Below are 19643 nucleotides of genomic sequence, written 5' to 3' on the forward strand. Positions count from 1 at the left end.
AGTGGAAAAATGACTGACTCTAGAGTCAGAGGATCTGGGTTCAAATCCTACCTCTGACATAACTACCTATATGACATAACAGAAGTCACTCAACTTCTCTGGGCCTCAGTTTCCTTGTCTGTAAAAGGAGAAGATTGGACTTGATAGCCGCTGAAGTCCCCTGGATCTATGGTCCTATGATCCCAGGGTTCCATATCTCTTAAATTACTTAACCATTCACTAATGTCTTGCTTGGGAAGCTCAGTTGGGTTTTGTGCCAGATCAGAAAGAAAAATACCAACCATTTCTGAGAAATGAGCAGAAATGGTAAGAACTTGATATGCAACATAAAATTTAATGATCCAAAGAATCACAAAGCTGCATGTTGCAGAACAAATATATATTACAAAAACGTTATGGGTTTTTAATTTCCATAAGAAGGATATACAGTCATGTTGAATTTAGGGAGAATAAAGGTGAGGGCATTTGTGATTCCAGGTACTGACCCAGCCATGTCATGAATTCAATATTTTAGATTATAAGTCCTTTTAATCAGCAAATTTTCTTCTGGGCTTTCAAAGAAAAAGCAAAGCATTATAGACCAAAGGATTAGGAAGCTGGTTCCTACCTGAGTGGTGTTGATTCCAGTCAGCCTTGACTACGGTTGGTTTTAGGGACTTTGCTGTTGTGGTAAAGGTCAGAGATGGCATGGAGTTTTGGGCAGTGGAAGTTTAGGAATGATATGGGAATTTTGGCTGATTAATTAGATCATATCTGGGCCACTGCTTAATTCCGTGAAATGGAGAATAAGTTTCAGGGCATGTACAAAGACCGGAACCAGCCACCTTGGAGGAAAGGTTGCAGATGAGAGTCAAGGCTGGGATGAAATGATGGGAGAAAATATGAGATCAGTGAGCTGGATCAGAATCAGAGAAGTCAAGAGAGTGATGAAGCAGGCTGGAAGCAAAGGCTAGGGTCTCTCCCAGGCAGGTCATGTGAACAGAAGCTTCCCCTGAAATACTCCCTTTGTAAAGGGTGGCACAAGTAGTTTTGTTTTTGTTGTCGTTATTTTTTTAGGGAGTTCCAACCAGAGAATCATTTACAGCAGAATTGTATTTAACTCGTCCTCAGCTCAGAGGTCCATCAATCATCCAATCCTAAGGACAATTTGGGAGCATTGTAATATAACCAAGTCATGTGCAACCTTCTTTGAGTTTTCAGAACATCTGGCGATCTGTTTTGTTTCCTGGACATAGTACCTGGAGGTACATTGACCTGGGGCTTGACAGTTTCCTAGGTGTCTTCATCATAGAAAGTTAATCTTCAATCTCTCCTCCACTCACTCAAGTGTCAAACTGACCTTCCTAAAGTGCAAGAGTGACCATATCACACCCCTGCCCCAAACTATTCAATAAACTCCAGTGATCAAGAGTTTTGAAGACAAAACCTGGCCCCTCCTTCTAGGCTTCTTACACCTTACTCACCTCCATGTACTCAGGAAATTAAGGGTCACTGACCTCCTTGCTCTTCCTGGAATACAACACTCCATCCATCTCCTGACTCCAAGACCACCTGTCCCCCAGTGACTCCCCATCCCTCCTGGCTTCCTTCAAGTCTCACCTTCTGCAAGAAACCATTCCTGATTCCCCTTGATATTAGTCCCTCCCCTCTGAGATTATCTTCAGTTTATTTTATCTGTATGTAGTTGTTTGTATGCTGTCTCCCCCATGAGACCATGAGCTCCTTGAGGGCAGGGGCTGATTTTTGCCTTTCTTTGTATCCTCAGCACAGGGGCTAAGGCACAGGGTCAGGAACCTAGTTGGTGTTTAATAAATGCTGGTTGACTAGTTGGCTTGACTTAAAGATCAGATTTACTTCTAGCAGTGACATCGTGTGTTAGAAACTAGGGGGCTGCTTTCAAGAGTGAAACAATTCATCAAAATTAACAGGATTTCTCCCTCACCTACAAACCACTGAATTTTCTCCCTGCTTTCAGTCGGGATACTTATTGTGGGTCCTCCTTAGTATAGTGGTGAGTATTTTCACCTGTCACACTAGGTGGTGCCAGAGTGCACAGAGCTCTGGGCCTAGAGTCCAAAAGACATTTTCATGAGTTCAAATCTTGCCTCAGACACCAGCTCTGTGACCCTGGGAAAGTCACTTAACCCTGTTTCTTCAGTTTCCTCATCCGTAAAATGAGCTGGAAAAAGAAACGGCAAACCATTCTGGTACCTTTGCCAAGAAAACCCCAAATGAGGTCACAAAGAGTTGCACTGAAATGGCTCAACAACAACAAAATATTATTTCACTCAGTCTCTCCCACTTCACCTGGTCTTCATACTCCAAATCATTGAATCTCACAGTTTGCAGGGACCTCAATGGCTCTCTGACTCAACTTTTAACTGGGAAAGAATCCCCTCTACAATGTGGATCTTTTATTCTTCTGTAATATCAGCGATGATAATATAATTATATATCTAACATGTAACTATACATATTATTACATATAATATATACTATATGTGATATATATAATAATGATGATGATGATGATGATGATAATAATAACCAGTCTCTACGTAGAGCTTTGAAGTTTGCAAACTGCTTCGTAACAACCTTGGGAGGTAGGTGGTATTTTTATCCCCACTTTATAGATGGGAATCTATAGACTGAGAAAGAGGTTAAATGACTTACCCAGGGTCACATGCCTCATAAGTACCTGAAACAGGCTTTGAATTCAAGTCTTCCTGCCTCCAGGCTCTATCTATTGCCCCACCTAGCTATCTCATTCAATAGACTTGCAGAAGTAAACATGCACCTATGTGTTTGTAGCACTTAAGGATTTATGAAAGCACTTTGTAGACGTCCTCTCTTTTGAGCTCTACAACAGCCCAATGGGATGAATACTGTAAGTATTATTTTCCACATTTTATACGAAAGAAATAAGAATTCAGCGACTTGTCCATAATCACATAGCTAATTAAGTATTAAAGGCAGGATTTAAACCCATGCATTTTTGTACTCCTTCCATTACAATACCTTCCTTCTTAGTCCTATCCCCTCTGCATACAGTTCTGTATTCTATACACAAGAGTTGTCCACTTGGAGGTCCCATCATAGTGTCAGATTCAAACTTGGTGTGTCCCAAACTGAATTCAGTACCATCTTCCCCCAAGATTTTCCCCCTCCTTATCTTTATCTCTGTTGAAGACACTACTCTTTCTTCATCACTCAATCTCAAAAGCTGAGCTATCTTTGAATCTTCTCACTTTTGCTGCAGTATCCATTCACTCTTCAAAATATTCATCCTTTCTGTCCTTTTCTGCATCCTGAGTCAGCTTTTCATCACCCCCACATCTGGATAATTTCAATAACTTTCTACTTCTAGTCATGCCCTACTATAATTCATTCTATAAAATACTGCTTTGTTGCTCTCATACTTCAAAGAATCTGCGATCTCATTAATGGAGGTATTGACTCAGTCTGGGCAAATTATAGCCCATCGATCCTTTCTTATCCCGTATGATTCTTTTACATGTTCTTCTGATAGACACAGTTTGCTGAAGGCCTTCCTTTAGGACTTGGTGCATTTTTGTGGGTACCAGTGGAGTATTTGGATGTGTTGTGAAATAACTGTTCCATTTCCTTTTCTGATCATACATTTCCTCTATTATATTCTTCATATTTCTTCTGTGACATCCCTAAGAGACCATGTGGAATAGTATATAGAGGACCAGAATTGGAGGTAGGAAGACCTGGGTACATGTTTTTCCTCTTAAATGTATTGCCTCTGTGATTCAAGGTAAGGCACTTAACCTCACAGTGTCCCAGAAAATTTTCTCTTAAGTCATTGGCAAACGAAGATTTGTATCAATTGAGGGAATTTCTACATGATTGTGAAGGTTCAAGCCAAAGTTACATGAAAGAATGAATAAACAAATCCCTTGGACCTTTCCTAGAATGTAGGAGGAGAAACAGATGAGGGAAGTAACATTGTTTGTGACAGAGATGTTTGTGGCAACCTCCCAGCTCTCCTCTCATATTTTCAGTGATGATACCCCAACACATATGTAGATCCTTGTCAGATTTTAAGATAAAATTATCTATTCTCTTAATTGCTTTTGGGGGCTTTAATATCATCCGTAGGTTTTTTTTTCCATCCTTTTCTTATTTTCCTATTTTTGAGATATCCTATGAAGAAATCCTGTAGTACTTTCAAAAGTCATCTCTAGAATGAATTTCCCTGGCATGTACTTGATCTAATCTAGACCCTCTTCCTCAGTCAGGGAAAAAACATTTGTTAAATGATTGCTGTATGCCAAATACTGTGTTAAGTGCTGGGGTTACAAAGGAATGCAAAAATAGCCCCTGTGCTCAAGCAGCTCACATTCTAATAGAAGAAACTACATGTTAACAACTACGTACTTAGAAGATAAGTTTAGGTGGAAAGTAATCTTAGGGCATCTATGTGGCACAGTGGATAGAGCCCCAGGCCTGGAGTTAGAAACACCTGAGTTCAAATCCACCCTCAAGACACTTGCTAGCTGTATGACTCTGGGCAAGTTACTTAATTTTTTTCCCTGAGTTTCCTCATCTGTAAAACGAGTTATAGAAGGAAATGGCAAACCACTTTAATATCTCTGCCAAGAGAATTCCAAATAGGGTCATGAAGGATTGGACAACTGAAACACAACTTAATGGCAACAGGAAGAGGTGTGGAGGCTCTGGTGCTTGAATAACTCAGCCTGGCATTTGGGACCCTTGAAATCTGACACACCCTTCCCATCCAGTATCATCAGCCATCAGTCCTTAGTAGGAAACTACCACATCTATTCTTGACTCCAAAGCCTTTTCTCTCATGCTGTTCATACATATTCCCAACCTAGCCTGGATCAGCCCTTTCTTTTCCCTTTAAGCATGTATATATCATTCATATTCAAGTCCCACTTACCCTGAGAGACCTGGTCAAGCATTTCTAGGACATGATAATCTCCCATCATCTGAACACTTTCAATATTTTAATGCTTCAAGGATCTACAATGTCATTGGGCTGGATGTGCTCTCCAGTGTTGCAGACACCAGCCTCTCTATGTCTTTGTAGAGGATCTTTAACAGCGTGTGTGTAAAAATAAATCAACACCCTTTGGCCAATCTGGCAGTGAGCTTCTCTGCACCTAGGCTGCTGGTCCTTTGACAGCACATATACAGTCCATTCCCAGACCTGTACTTGAAGCCTATCTTAATAGGAACTGCCAGGGCTTATATGCTGCTGGTTTAAAGCCTTTGAGACATGCCAGAGTGGGACTTCAGTGGAAGTAGTATGAGGACTTCTGAAATCCTATACTTGGTGACAGCATACTTTTTATATATACACGACATATATGTGATATGTTATATGTAGTTCAGTTGTGTCCGATTCTTCATGACCCCATTTGGGGTTTTCTTGGCAAAGATACTGGAGTGGTTTGCCATTTCCTTCTCCAGCTCATTTCATAAATGAAGAGAGTGAGGCAAATAGAGTTAAGTGACTTGTCCAGGGTCACATAGCTCGTAAGTGTCTGAGATCAGATTTGAATTCAGGAAGATGAGTCTTCCCGACTCCAGGCCTGGTACTCTGTCCACAGTGCCACTTTGCTCCCCAGATATCACATATACACATGACACATATCATGTGCATGTTATAAATATGCATACATACTTGTATTTATGCTATTTGTAAAAGAAATAGTGAAATATTATGTACCTCATTATTCTAAAATAATCTTACTTAAATATGGAGAGGCACAGTAGATATTTCTTCAGGTATCTGTAAACTCAAATATTAGAAACAGCCTAAAAACTAGCATTTAAATATTCAAAGTTTTACATATGTAAACATAACATATATAATATGTGTGTATATGCATAGTAGGTGATATATAAATGCTAGCTAATATCATCATCGTCATCATTATTATTATTCTTTTATTTATTTTTTATTTTATTTATTTATTATTATTATTATTATTATTTGGGAGCTAGGTGACGCATTGGAAAAATCATTAAGCCCGAAGTCTGAGAAGTTATGAGTTCAGTCTTCTCCCTGCCCTAGTTTCCTCGTTCATAAAGTGAGGATGACAACAGCACTTGCCTCCCGGGGTTGTTGCAAACCTTAAAGCATTCTATAAATGCTAGCTATTATTGTCGTTATTATCATTGTTATATCTGTATATATGTATGTATATGTTTACACACACACACTGTATAGATTTCTTTCCAACTAAATTATAAGCTTCTAGATGACAAGGGACTATGAGTTCAGCTTCTCCTATTACCTTCTCAGCATGTTGCTTTGCATGTAACTTTATACTGAATGAATGATCCCTACCCATCCACCTCCTGCTACAGTTAAATTTATGTTGTATTTCTTGTGCATTTTCTCAGGATCATTAAGCTGCATCTTTGTCCTTTTATAATTTAACACTCTCTGATATTTTTGAACTTTGAAAACTCAAACACATTAATTGGATTTAGATGAAAACATTGGTTTAAAATGTGATCTATGTTGCTTTAGCTCCAAGAGAAATCCATATATAAGGCTGAAAAATTTATTATCATCAACCAGAAACTTAGTCAACAGTAACTATGATTATTATATCACCATATGCTATCCTGAAATTATTCATTCTTCTGTCCGGGATTAAATACTTTTATTTCTGAACGATAAACACAAATCTTTGTCTTACAAGTCTTTTATGTATGGGCACACATAGCTCATTTTTGTTTGTTTACTTTGCTCTTTACTTCCTTATCCTTATTTTGATACAGCTCTGAAAGCATCTCTACTCTTAATTCTTTGGTCAGCCTCACATTTAGGAGTGATTTTGTCCCCTCATCACAATCTGAACATTAAGTTTAATATCAGTTGTTACTTAATACTACCATAAAAAACAGAAATAAAGGAAAATAAAACAAATAAAAGGAAGCCCTCCTATTATTCATGAGAATGTCATTGGGGGAGTTTTAGAATTCTCTAATAAAATTAATGCTGCTAAAAAACATTTAAAAATCAAATTTTGGACCAATTTTCACCAAAGTTTTGGTTCAAGGAATGATAGAACTTTTATGTGAGTATGTAACCATTTTCTTTCATGAAGATCATTCATTTTTGAACCACCTCTACTAATTTCTGATTCTCATTTGTCCAATCTCTCTCTTTTAGGTTTTTCAAGTGGCGTATATTATCATCAAAGCTGCTAATGCTCCTCGGCCTGGAAATTGGATTTTGGAACGCTCCCTGGATGGCACAGAGTTCACACCCTGGCAGTATTATGCCATTAGTGACACAGAATGTCTGACTCGATATAATATCACTCCAAGATTAGGGCCTCCTACTTATAAGCGAGATGATGAAGTCATCTGTACCTCCTATTATTCCAGATTGGTCCCACTTGAACATGGAGAGGTACGTTACATATTTTCTCAGAGATCCATAAATAAAATCTTAGAAACAGCCATCCTAAAAGCTAACATTTTTAAATGCTCAAAATGGATCCAATTATTACATTTCCTGGGTTATTAATTTTAAAAAGAAAAAAATCAATTTCGGACTTTTTGACATTACTCTTTAGAGTGGTAGCTTGGTTATCATCGTGCCATGGTTTCATTGATACAGTGCTTTTCCCTTAGGACTGATACTCACAAATTACTTCCACAGGGTGACTTACTGAAACATATAAGAAAGAGATAAAATACTTGGAAGAAAGATAAATCCCAATTACAAACACACACACACACTCACACACACACACACACACACACACACACACTCACTCATGAAGTTATCTCTATGTGATTGCATGTTCAGAGATATAAGATAGGTTGTGAAGTTTGTAACATTTTGGCCCTAGAAGGACCCAGAGTGCATTCTCTTCACTAAAGTCAGGTTTTAATTAAAAACAATTTATTCTTTAGAAGCACCTGGCCTGGTGAGTTAAACTACAGAAAACTATCTGAAGCGCACATCACAGCTGGAATTCTGCAACAAGCCCTGGCACTGTTTCAAGAATGAGCCTAATTAAAAGAGCACAGCGTCATATAGGCTTAAAGGCAATTTTTCTCCCGCCTCCCCATCTATTCATGGCATTTACTAATTTATTTTAGAAGAGCAGTAACATGATAAAAATCAGCAAAAACCCTGTGGTTTCTATTCCCCTCATGGAGGAGAAGACAGAGATCTGTTGAGAAGAGGTGTGGGGTGGAGGCGCCCGGGAGTCATTAGGAATGCTTTGCTAAGCTGGAATGCATAACTTCAATGTATTAAAGACACATTTGCTTTCCTTCCCTGTGCTTGATTGTTCCCTCTCCCAATGCCAGTTCCTATTTCTATTCTTTCTATTCCTCTTTAGAGGTATAAACTGGGGTGGTCTTTGGTAACTGGGACAAAAAGCAAATTTTGTCTAGTCACCCTCGTCGTGGATTAGTTGGTTACTTACACATCAATGAATTTGAGAAGATATGATGTTGATATTAAGAAACTAATGATACAATGGATTTTTGTATGCACAAAGTAGGGAAGTAGCTCTTCCTAGAAGTCATCTTAATATGTCTTGGTCTTTGTGAAAGGGTACTTAGGGTTATTAGGTAAATACATTATATAAGGTATGGTACATCTCTGTCTTCAGATCCACACATCATTGATCAACGGCAGACCCAGCGCTGACGATCTCTCACCCAAGTTGTTGGAATTTACTTCAGCACGATATATTCGTCTCCGCTTGCAGAGGATTAGAACCCTTAATGCCGACCTTATGACTCTCAGCCATCGTGATCCTAAAGATCTTGACCCCATAGTCACAAGAAGAGTAAGTACAGAAGATCCTTTTCTTTCTAGGAAATGCTTTTTTTTTTTAGTATAAATTCACTTTTTTACTTGATTTTCCTATTTCCAATTTATTTCAGTGAAGGTCAGTCAGCACTAGCATTTATTGTGTACCTCCTGTGTGCCCAGGTACTGTGCTAAGTGCTGAGAATACAAAGAAAGTCAAAAAGATAGGCCCTGCCCTCAAGTAGCTCACAACGTGCAAATAACTAGGTACGATCAAGCCCAAAGAGAAGACCCTAAAATCCAGGAGGGCTGAAAAATGCTTCTTGCAGTGGGTAGAACTTTAGCTAAGAAGCTAGGGAAACTGGGAGGCAAAGATGAGGAGGGAAAGAGTTCCAGGCATGGGGGACAGCCAGTGAAAATACTTAGGAAATGGAGTGGCGTGTGTGTGTGTGTGTGTGTGTGTGTGTGTGAGAAAGGCCAATGTCACAGTATCTCGAATTACAGGGAGGGGAGTGAGGCGTAAAAAGACTGGAAAGGGAGTATGAACAGGTTATAGAGAGCCTTAAAAAGTAGAGAATTTTATATTTGATCCTGGATACAGTAGGGAGCTACCAGAATTTATTGAATAAGGAGACGGTATGATCAAACCTGTATTTAGGAAGATTTCTTTGGCAGCTGAGTGGAGGATGAACTGAGTGGGAAGAGACTTGAGGCAGACAGACCCACCAGCAGGCTCTTGCATTAGTCCAGGCTTGAGGTGATGAGGGCCTGTGCCAGAGAGGTGACAGTGTTGGAGGAGAGAAGGGGGCTTATAGTAGAGATGTTAACAAGGTAAAAAATGACAGTTCTTGACACCTGGTTTGATATGGGAGTTGAGAGAGAATGACATCTAAGTTTAAAGTCTGGGTGTCTGGGAGGACAGCGATATTCATGACAGAAATAAGGAAGTTAGGAAAAGGAGAGGATTTGGGGGAAAGATGAGCTCAGTTTCTGACATGTTGAGTTTAAGGTGTCTGTGGGACATTCAGCTCTAGGTGAAGGTTATAATACAGTAAAATACCTTGTGAGTATGAGACCATGCTACTGAATCACTAGTTTTAGATGGATCTCCTCATAAGAGAAGATTTAAACTCATTATCTTAGTCTTATCAGTATCATGCACTGACTCTGCTAATCAGACACAAATGTGATTTACTATTTGGTGAATTAGATGAAGATGCACTATACATGATAATTTGCAGAATAAGAATCCCGCCAAACTGGGTAATTTCAGTTATACTATTTTATTATCTAGTGAATGATGTAGATTGGTGACTTTTACTTAATTTAAATCAGGATCAATGGCAGTTTTGGGAGGGGCACAATTTATAAAACAGTTAATATCATTATTTAAAAACTGTCTTTTAATCTACACAAATAATTGTCAAGCATCTGATGATTTTAATGAAAGAAGTTTTAAGATTTTCTTCATTCTTGCATGAAAAAATATGTAATGATGATAAATAGTAATGGTGATATGTTTTCTAACTTTATTTTTCCTTAGTATTATTACTCCATAAAAGATATTTCAGTTGGAGGAATGTGCATATGCTACGGTCATGCTAGCAGCTGCCCCTGGGATGAAACTGCAAAGGTAAGATGGAATAGCTAACATTTGAATGAAACAATAGAGAAATACTCACTTTTTATCTATAAAGAACCATTCCTTTTAAAAAAAAACGTGACCCCATTTAACTTAAAAACGAGAAGTGTATTCAGTTGTCTCAATTTATTTTTTTAAGTTTTATTGCTCTTTTGATGTTTCAGCCAGTCATTTCCCAATATGCCATTCCCCTCCCTTCAGGATGAACACTTCTTCATAACATAGAAAAGCAGTTCAGAAAACTGACCACTCTACTGACCTTGTCTGCGGCATATGAAACATTTTATCCCCACAGCCTTAACTTCTCTTTTGAGAGGAGGAAAGTGTACTTCATCATGTTTCCCTGGACTCAAAACTGATCATTGTGTGAATGATTAACAATTCTATCTGTATCATCTATTTCTATATTGAGAAAATTACTATTTATGTAGGTCTGTAAGGCTTGTAAAGTACTTTATTTGTATTGTCTCATATGATTTTTACATCAACATTGTTGGTAAGGTGTATTATTATCCCCATTTCATAAATGAAGAACCAGAGTCTGAGAGATTCAGTATTTTGCCCAGGGTCATACAGATAGTAAGTGTCAGAGGAATGATTCAAATACATTTCTTTTTGACCCTTAAGTTCACCACTCTATTCATTATGCCATGCTAGTGGTGTTGTTCGCATTTACAATCCTGTAGTCATGGTGTATATTATTTTCCTGGTTCTGTTTTCTTTTCTCTGTATTGGTTCATGCAGTTCTTAATTCATTTCTCTGAATTCCTTGGTCCTCATTTCCTATGGCACAGTGCTTCATCTATGCTTAATTGACCGCTCTTCATCTAGCCATTCATCAATCAATGGCTATCCACTTTTTCCTTCAGGTCTTTTTTTGACTTCTCTGTCTCTGTCTCTCTCTCTCTCGTATATGTATGTATGTAGTATATACATATAGTATATGCTATCTATACATGCTATATAATATATAGTAGTAGATAGTGTATATATAGTATATATATCATCTGTAGTATATACATATATAGTATACATATAGAGAGAATCTCTCTCAATATTTATATTATATACATATATGAATATTTTGCCAGACATGACTTTTCTCTCTGTCGTCACTGTTTTCTCTAGCGGGGTCACTAGGTCAAAGAATTTTGTATACCTTAGTGACTTTAAGATCATAAGTAGAAATTGGAATGGTTGTGAATTTATTCCACATTTTTGGAAAATAATTTTCGGCACTTGACAAAACTTCAAATACTATACAAATCATAGATATTATTGTTATTATTATTGATCTCACTCTGAGCAAAGAGCAGCATGCAATTCTTTATTTTTCTATGACAAATTGATTTTGCACTTATTTAGAAACTGCAGTGTCAGTGTGAACATAACACGTGTGGAGAGAGCTGTAATGAATGCTGCCCTGGTTTTCATCAGCAACCTTGGAGACCTGGAACCATTTCTTCTGGTAACACATGTGAAGGTAAATAAGTAAACAGAAAATTGAAGGTGCCTACCTCATTTGTAAATCTGTTTTAAGTTGTTGATTACTTAATTAGTTTCTACCTAGAGGCTTTAGAACTTCCATCTATCCGATGACACAAATAGTCCTAGAACTTAAAGTTGTCTTCAGAATAACCAAATTTATGGCCAGAGGCTCAAATGATGCACTTACAACCTTGAAACTTAAATATGACACAATCTGATAATCAAGTTATATTTTTAATCTTTGGTTAACTGAGATACTCCAGACCTTAAGATATTTTTCAGTCTAGATATTAGATGGACCCATAAATATAAGTGATTGCAGTTAATTGAAGAGGGGGAGGGGAAGTATTTTAAATGCAAGACAGAATAAGTGGTTTTTTCCCCCATTGGGACATTCTCTTTTTAGAGTGCAACTGTCATAATAAAACCAAAGATTGTTATTATGATCAGAGTGTTGCCGATCGGAAGAAAAGTATGAATATTGCTGGGCATTTCAAAGGTGGAGGAGTCTGTGTTAATTGTCTACAAAATACAGCGGGAATCAACTGTGAAACTTGCATTGATGGATACTATAGACCACATAAAGTAAGATTGTTATATTTCTTTCACTTTATTTTTTAAATTTTATTCTGAACTTAAGAAATAAAACAAGCATTTATATATCATAATAGAATAGGAAAAAAAGGCGATTACATATGAAACTGCAAATCTATTTCTTTCATTTTAATTGTGTTTCAGACTTTTCATTGCGGACTAAAATAGATAATCTAGACATTCAAGATCTGTAAGGGAAAATCTTATTTTTTCCCCAAGACTTTAATTGATCTTGAAGTGCTTTTATTGTTCTTCAGAGAACTACTTCCTTTTAAGCCTAGGTTAGGTTTCCTTGTTCAAAGTTGCAGTGTTGGATCTTTTTTGTTATTCATTGGTTTCGTTTGTGTCTGACTCTTCATGACCGCATTTGGAGTTTTCTTGGCAAAAATATTGGAGTAGTTTGCTATTTCACAAAAGAGGAAACTGGGGCAAACAGGATTAAGTAATTTGCCCAGGGATACACAGCTAGTAAATGTCTGGTGCCATATTTGAACTCGGGTCTTCCCAACTCCAGGCCTGGCACTGCACCACCTTCTTACTGAAATTGAGTTGTAGAATCTTAGAAATTGAGCATGGTAAAGGATCTCAGAGCCCATGTAGTCATGTCCATACCTGAAAGAGAATCTGGTCATCCTTGCTTTATTTGAAGCCCTGAATTGCTAGGATAGCCAACTTTTCTTGTCACTAGCTCTAATTGTTAGGAAGTTTTCCCTTACTTAAATCAAGCTTAAATTTGCTTCTTTGAGACTTTTACCTATTGCTATTAGTTTTGCTATCTGGGACCAAACAGAATAAGTCTATTCCCTCTTCCATATTACAAACTTTCAAATACTTGAAGGTAACTGCCATGTCCTTCCAAGTCTATCCTTCTCCAAACTTAACACCCTTGTTTCCTTCAACTGAACCTCCTGTAACAAAATTTCAAGGTTTGTCAGTATCCTGGCTGCTTTCTGCTGAATGCTCTCTCATTTATCAGTGCCCTTCCTAAAATTTGGCACCCAGAACAGAGCATAATATTGCAGCTGTAATTCCTGGCAGGTCAATGTAAACTAGGTATATCAATTCCCTATTTCTGGATGCTGTGTTTGTTCTCTTAGCTTTTCTGTTTGTAATATCACACTGTTGACTAGCATCGAGCTTGCAATCTACTAAGAACTCCAGATTCTTTTCTTATTAAAAGAAAAACCTTTTCAGCAATGTCTGCCTTTTCTTGTACTTAGGAATCCACATTTAAGACTTTTTTTTTAACCCTGTTTTATATAGGGCACTGTGACCCTGGGCAAGTCACTTAACCCTGTTTGTTTGTTTCTTCATCTGTAAAATGAGCTGGAGAAGGAAATAGCAAACCATTTTAATACCTTTCCAAGAGAACCCCAAATGGGGTCACAAAGAGTCAGACATGACCAAAACAACTGAACAATAAAATATGGAAAACACCCTAGTTATTCTGGCTCACTTTTTTAAATAATAACTGTGAAAGAACCAGATTCATCTGGTAATATAAAGTAGCACCAAGCTTTTAAGTTAAGACACCCAAGTTTCCTTACAATGCTTCCTATAGCTCTGTATTCATAATGAATGCCATAGAGAAGCAGGTGATAGTACTGAAAGAGTACTGTAATGGAGACAGCAGACCTGGGTTCAAATCCTGATTAAGCTTATTACTCATGTGACCTTGGGCAAATCAATTAATCTTGCTAGACTCATTTGTACAATGAGGGCATTGGGTTAGATGGCTTCCTAATTTTCTTTTAGCTCCGGATGTGTGATTAGGAACAGAATGGAGTTCACTGGGGCTGAAGAAAGAGAAGTCCAGTGGCAATGTAAAGGGGTCTTGTGTTGCTAGTGAACTTCATTGCTGTCACTCTAACAAAGGAGCTTATACATCTCCCTTGCTATTTAACATACTCAGTCTTCAATAATTACCTCCTTATAATGGACAGAAAACAAAGTTGTTGTTTTTTTAAATTACTGTTACTGTAACTTCTGCCCTGGAAGAGAAAAGGATTTGGCCTCATAAGACCAGGGTTCTATCTCTGACTCTTTTCGGTCAAAGACAAGTAACCTGCTACATTTTAAGCCTTGGTTTCTTTATTTGGAAAAAGAAGATAGAAATACTTGATGACCTAATTCTTGGGGGTTTTGTGACAGGAGGTACTTGGAAAACTCTATTTTAAGGAGCCCTAATTTCATTAGTGTCAGTATTCTGTACCACTGGTACAAATCACTAATCTAATCCCTCATGATTTAATAGGCAGTCTTCAGGAGTTACTATGCCTGAAAAATGAATCACCCTGTGGTAACCCTGGCAATGAGCCTTTCGAACTTAATTAGTCCAGTCCTCGAGCGACAGACAATCTATCATCGGGTTTATGACCAAAGCTTCTTCAGCTTGGTGTAGGATCTGTCAGAGATCCTTCCACCAACATGGCCTTCCAAAACCCAAGGTCACTCACCTCTAGCCCACAGTGAGACATTAAAAGTGTAGAACTCAGTGGATCATGAGACAATATGAATATGAACTATCATACTATTGTCATGAAATACGATTATTCTAATGATCATAGTGTCATGATATAATTATTGCTGTTATAATCATATTATCCTATGATTATTATAAGGCAGTTAGGTGGTGGAATGAAGAGAGCGCTGGACTTGGAGTCAAGAAGATGTGAACTTCAGTTCTGCCTCCCACATTTACTGACTTATAATTACTCTCAATTTGCAAATAAGAAAAAAGAGGCTCTGGAAGTCTTCTTATGGTCAGTCAGTAAATGTTGGAGTCAGGATTGTGTATTATCAGTTCTTCTGTTACTCATCTCAGCCACTCATCTGGGAGATTAGAAGCTAACATTTGTCCTTGTTTCAGGTGTCTCCTTACGAGAACAATCCGTGTCTTCCGTGTAATTGTGATCCTTTTGGTTCGCTCAGTTCAGTCTGTGTTAAGGATGATCACCAGTCTGACCGGTTGAATGGTGAGTGTTTGGGTTGTGTATGTGTTCCTGTTTTTCTTTTTCCTTGGCTTATTAAGACCTGATTTTTCCAAATGTTTGTATATTATATCAGTGTGACGGCTTTATAACATGTCTATGTTGATGTACAGAAAGCATTTTTAAAAGGAAGGAAAATGCTATAAAATCATATAGGAATGTAGGATTAATAACATGTTCATGTAATATTATCCAAGAAACTCAAAATGCTTGGAAAAGATTTTACAAAGCCTCCACACAGTCCTGTTAAAATGATAAATGTTCATCATTCCCATTCTTCAAATGAGGGGAAACTGAACCACCACATGCAGGCCCAATTACCTAAGTAAGTGTGCATAATGCGGCAGCATTTGGATGAAGAGACAGTCAAAAATTAGTTTCTCTGACTTCTTGTGGACATTTGAAGTAAAAAAAAAAATCAGGATTTTGTGTTAACTCCTGTGGACAGGTGTGGCCATAGTGAATCCTATCAGTCAAACAATTTGTTGCTTTTGAGGTGGTTTTCTCTCTGTGTCTTACCATTTCATTCGATTGTTTTTAACTGCGTGGTGCTTCACTATTAAGCATTGCCATTTCTATCTTTTAAGGGAACTGGCCAGGTCAGTGCCAATGTAGAGAAGGTTACACAGGAGAAAAATGCGATCGTTGCCAGTTTGGCTACAAGGGTTACCCAAATTGCTTTCGCTGCAATTGCAGTCTGGCAGGTAGTATCAATGATGACCCATGCAGCGAGCCTTGTCTTTGTAAGGTAAGAGCAGAACTGAGGTAAGAAATGAGCACAGATTTTTTATTTGGGTTCCCTGCAAAAAGGCAATTTTTTTTTCTGGTGCAAGTGATTGAATGAATTACTGAAGATAGAGCAGAAATCTTCTGTACAGAAGTGTGACATTACATTATGCACAATTGGGGCACAAATGTCCTAGCCAAAATTGTTTTATGGATTATGGATCAATGGACCTCGATATGGTCTGATGAGAAATCAGTCAGCTTACCTGTGGGAACTCTAGTCTTTCAGCATCTCTGCGGCCAGTCCTTCTGTAACCACCCAGCCAGCACATGTGTACTAAGTAGGTAGTACATGCCAGATACTGTGTTAAGCACTTGTTGTTTGTCCATTGTTTTTGAAGAGGACTATGACATCAGGCAGGTGATGCCATGACTTGCAAGTGAATTGGATTTAAGTGAGGGAGGGCTGTGCAAAGTCACTAGCCTCACTTCTCCTCTAGAGCCATCTGGGTCCAATGGCAAAATATAGATTGGGATGACTGGCGATGGCCCCCTCTAAGCACTGGAGAAACAAAGAAAGAAAAAAAACATGGTTCCTGCTTTCAAGGAGCTCATATTCTAGTGGAGGAGACAATATGCAAATGATTATGTGTACTTAAGATATATAGTCAGTCAGCTAGCATTTATTAAGTACCTACTATGTTCCAGGTACTCAGCGCTAGAGATACAAAGAAAGGAATAAAACAGCTCTCAAGAGTCCCTGGGTTATTAATGATGGCTATGCCAGTGAAACACAAATTCTGACAGTTACTACTGAATAGGAAAGGCCTTAAGTATGACCCTGAGGATGGACTGGATGTGTATTGCCCATGGATCCAGCCTTAGTTGACTCAGAGACATTCATCACCAAGTTGCTTCTGCCTAGAGCATTGTAAGGTTAATGGGCAGTGAGATCTTCCCCACCTACCATTAGTCTCAGGTGGAGCCCATTAAAGAAAGCTTGCTTCCTTATAGGAAGGCTTACATACCTTTAGTTAATTTCTAATTAGGCACTGAGCCTAATAGCTGAAAGAGTATATATTCTGAGAGGTAAGCTTTTGTTCTGGGGGCTTGCTTATAAGAAAGATGTTGATTCCCAGGTTGAGACTCTGAGTGGCCACATGTTCAGAGCTCCCCGGCTCCTCAGAGGTAAAGGCTCTCTTGATTCAGTGGTGGATGTAAAGCTTTGATTCAGGCAGTGGAGCCCTATCTGTTGGTCTTTATTTCTCTGCTCTGTATTACTCTGTTTGTGTTTTGTTTAATTAGAAAAGATTGTTGAACCCTGAAACAGCTATCTTTCCTTAGTAAAGCAGATAAAAGATCCTGCACTAGCAGCCATCCTGGGTATGCCAGTGTGGTTGCCATTACAAGCATGTAGGATATCAAAAGTCTTAAAAGATCATTCACTAAGTTATTCAGTAAGAGGGCCTCTACTGAAGCATCAACATATCTACCTGCCTGTACACGTTTTTGTTAAAGATGACTCTTTTATGCTGACTTGCAGGAAAATGTTGAAGGGGAAGAATGTGATCGTTGTAAACCAGGATTTTATAATCTGAAGGAAAGGAACCCCGAGGGTTGTACAGAGTGTTTCTGCTTTGGTGTTTCTGATGTCTGTGATAGCCTTTCCTGGCCTGTCACTCAGGTATGATCCTATGCCCATGACCCAAAGGTTACCAAAGTAACCACATTAAACGTAACAGGAGACAGGCTTTGAAATTCTTAAGAACTCTGATCAGTGCAGTGATCAACCATGATTCCAGGGGACTGATGTGAAGAATGTGGCTCACCTCCCACCTGGAGAACTCTGTCACCATTGTTGGTTCCTGTGAACTTGGGCAGGGTTGAGTATGGTATATGAAAGAGGAGGGTAGACGCTTCAAAGGGATATGTTGCACAAAATCTGGGGCAAGGAGTGAAATGGAGGCTTTGGGAAGGATGAGGATAGGAGTATGGGCTCTCACCTAGTGATGACTAATAGCAGGCCTGATCCTCCATATCTACTCCTATTCACATTCTCCTTCTGCAATAGGGTTCTAAAAGGGGAGAGTTCTAGGGCCAACTGGAATATATGAAGACCAGAGAGAATGTGTGAAGATTTTTCCTTTCTCTTTCTTTTTCTCATTCTTGCCTCACAATTTTCATTTGAGGACTATTATAGAGGGGTGATAAGAAATAGAGATGGGAGGTGAGGAACATATGGGAAGAGCAAGGGTTTTCTTTTCCCTCCCTCTTTCCTTTCTGCTACCTCTTCTGCTACCAACAAAGATCCCACTAGTTGGGAAGAGGTGAGAAGCAATAAGGAAAGAACCTGATTATGGTAAATAAAATGGATCCAGCCCAGCTAACTCAGAAAGGTTCATCACCAAGTTGCTCCTGCCTAGAGCATGAAGGACATCACACCTCTTAAGGATCATCTACTAAGTTATGGAGGGCCTCTACTGAAGCACCAAGGGAAAATGAGAGGGAGCTGTCTCTCAGTAGCATCAGAGAGCAAAGAAAAGTTCCCATGACCACACACTTGGGATAGTTTTTGGTTAAAAGATATATATGTCAGGTATGCATGAGTTGAGAATGCTGGCTTTTTGTTGTGTTTGTTATTGGGAAGGTGGACTAGAAAAAAAAAACATTTTATTCAAGTTTCTAATTGTATTCCCTTAATTTTCCTTGATTTCCTTTTAACTCTAAAACACATTAATATGGGATATACAGGTTTTTGTTTGGTTTTTATTTGCGATTGGCTTTTGCTTTACTTAGAGATAATACAGGCCTACCAGATTTGCCAACTCCCTGAGAGGTGAAGGGTATTGAGCTGGGAAAGGGAACATTTGGGTTTTAATGGTAATTCTATCACTTAGTAGCTTTGGGCACTTGTGCAAGTTACTAAAAAAACCTCCTTGGGTCTTACTCTTCTCATTTTTGAACTGAGGGAGATGGACTATCAGGGGTGGGGAACCTGAGGCCTCAAGGCCACATGTAGCCCCCTAGGTCCTCAAGTGAAGGACTTTCACAGTCAAAGGTTCTATACCCCTGGACTAGATGTTGTCTAAGAGAGCTTCTGACTTTCAGTCTATGAACTAAGAACATCTAAGCTCACCTCCAACTATAACAATCTAAGATTTTTGTTTTCAGGTGACTGATATGTCTGGGTGGCTGGTCACTGATTTGTCCAGTTCAAGTAATATCCAGTCTCAGCCAAACCAGGTGGATGGACCTCACCAGATAACTATCAACAACACTGTGGCCATGCAAATGCTAAAATCCAAGTATTACTGGTCAGCTCCTATAGCATATCTTGGAAATAAAGTAAGTTTGTAGATGGAAAGAAGCTAAAAGAACCTCATTTCTTTTTGCAGATATAGTTTTGTGTGTTTGGCAT

The 19643-nt window shown here is 38.5% G+C and overlaps 1 protein-coding gene across 1 annotated transcript in view; it reads left to right on the forward strand.

The window, feature by feature from the left end:
* The window catches only part of LAMA1 (laminin subunit alpha 1), a 193764-nt gene that overhangs the window by 61721 nt on the left and 112400 nt on the right, over positions 1-19643 (forward strand). Inside the window, exons 4-12 of the mRNA XM_036764599.1 lie at positions 7181-7423; positions 8643-8822; positions 10329-10418; positions 11793-11910; positions 12322-12500; positions 15379-15484; positions 16087-16247; positions 17769-17909; positions 19397-19570. Of these exons, the coding sequence (XP_036620494.1) occupies positions 7181-7423; positions 8643-8822; positions 10329-10418; positions 11793-11910; positions 12322-12500; positions 15379-15484; positions 16087-16247; positions 17769-17909; positions 19397-19570 (1392 nt within the window). The remainder of the gene's footprint in view (positions 1-7180; positions 7424-8642; positions 8823-10328; positions 10419-11792; positions 11911-12321; positions 12501-15378; positions 15485-16086; positions 16248-17768; positions 17910-19396; positions 19571-19643) is intronic.

Source organism: Trichosurus vulpecula, chromosome 1 (assembly GCF_011100635.1).
Source record: "Trichosurus vulpecula isolate mTriVul1 chromosome 1, mTriVul1.pri, whole genome shotgun sequence".
Lineage (NCBI taxonomy): Eukaryota > Metazoa > Chordata > Mammalia > Diprotodontia > Phalangeridae > Trichosurus > Trichosurus vulpecula.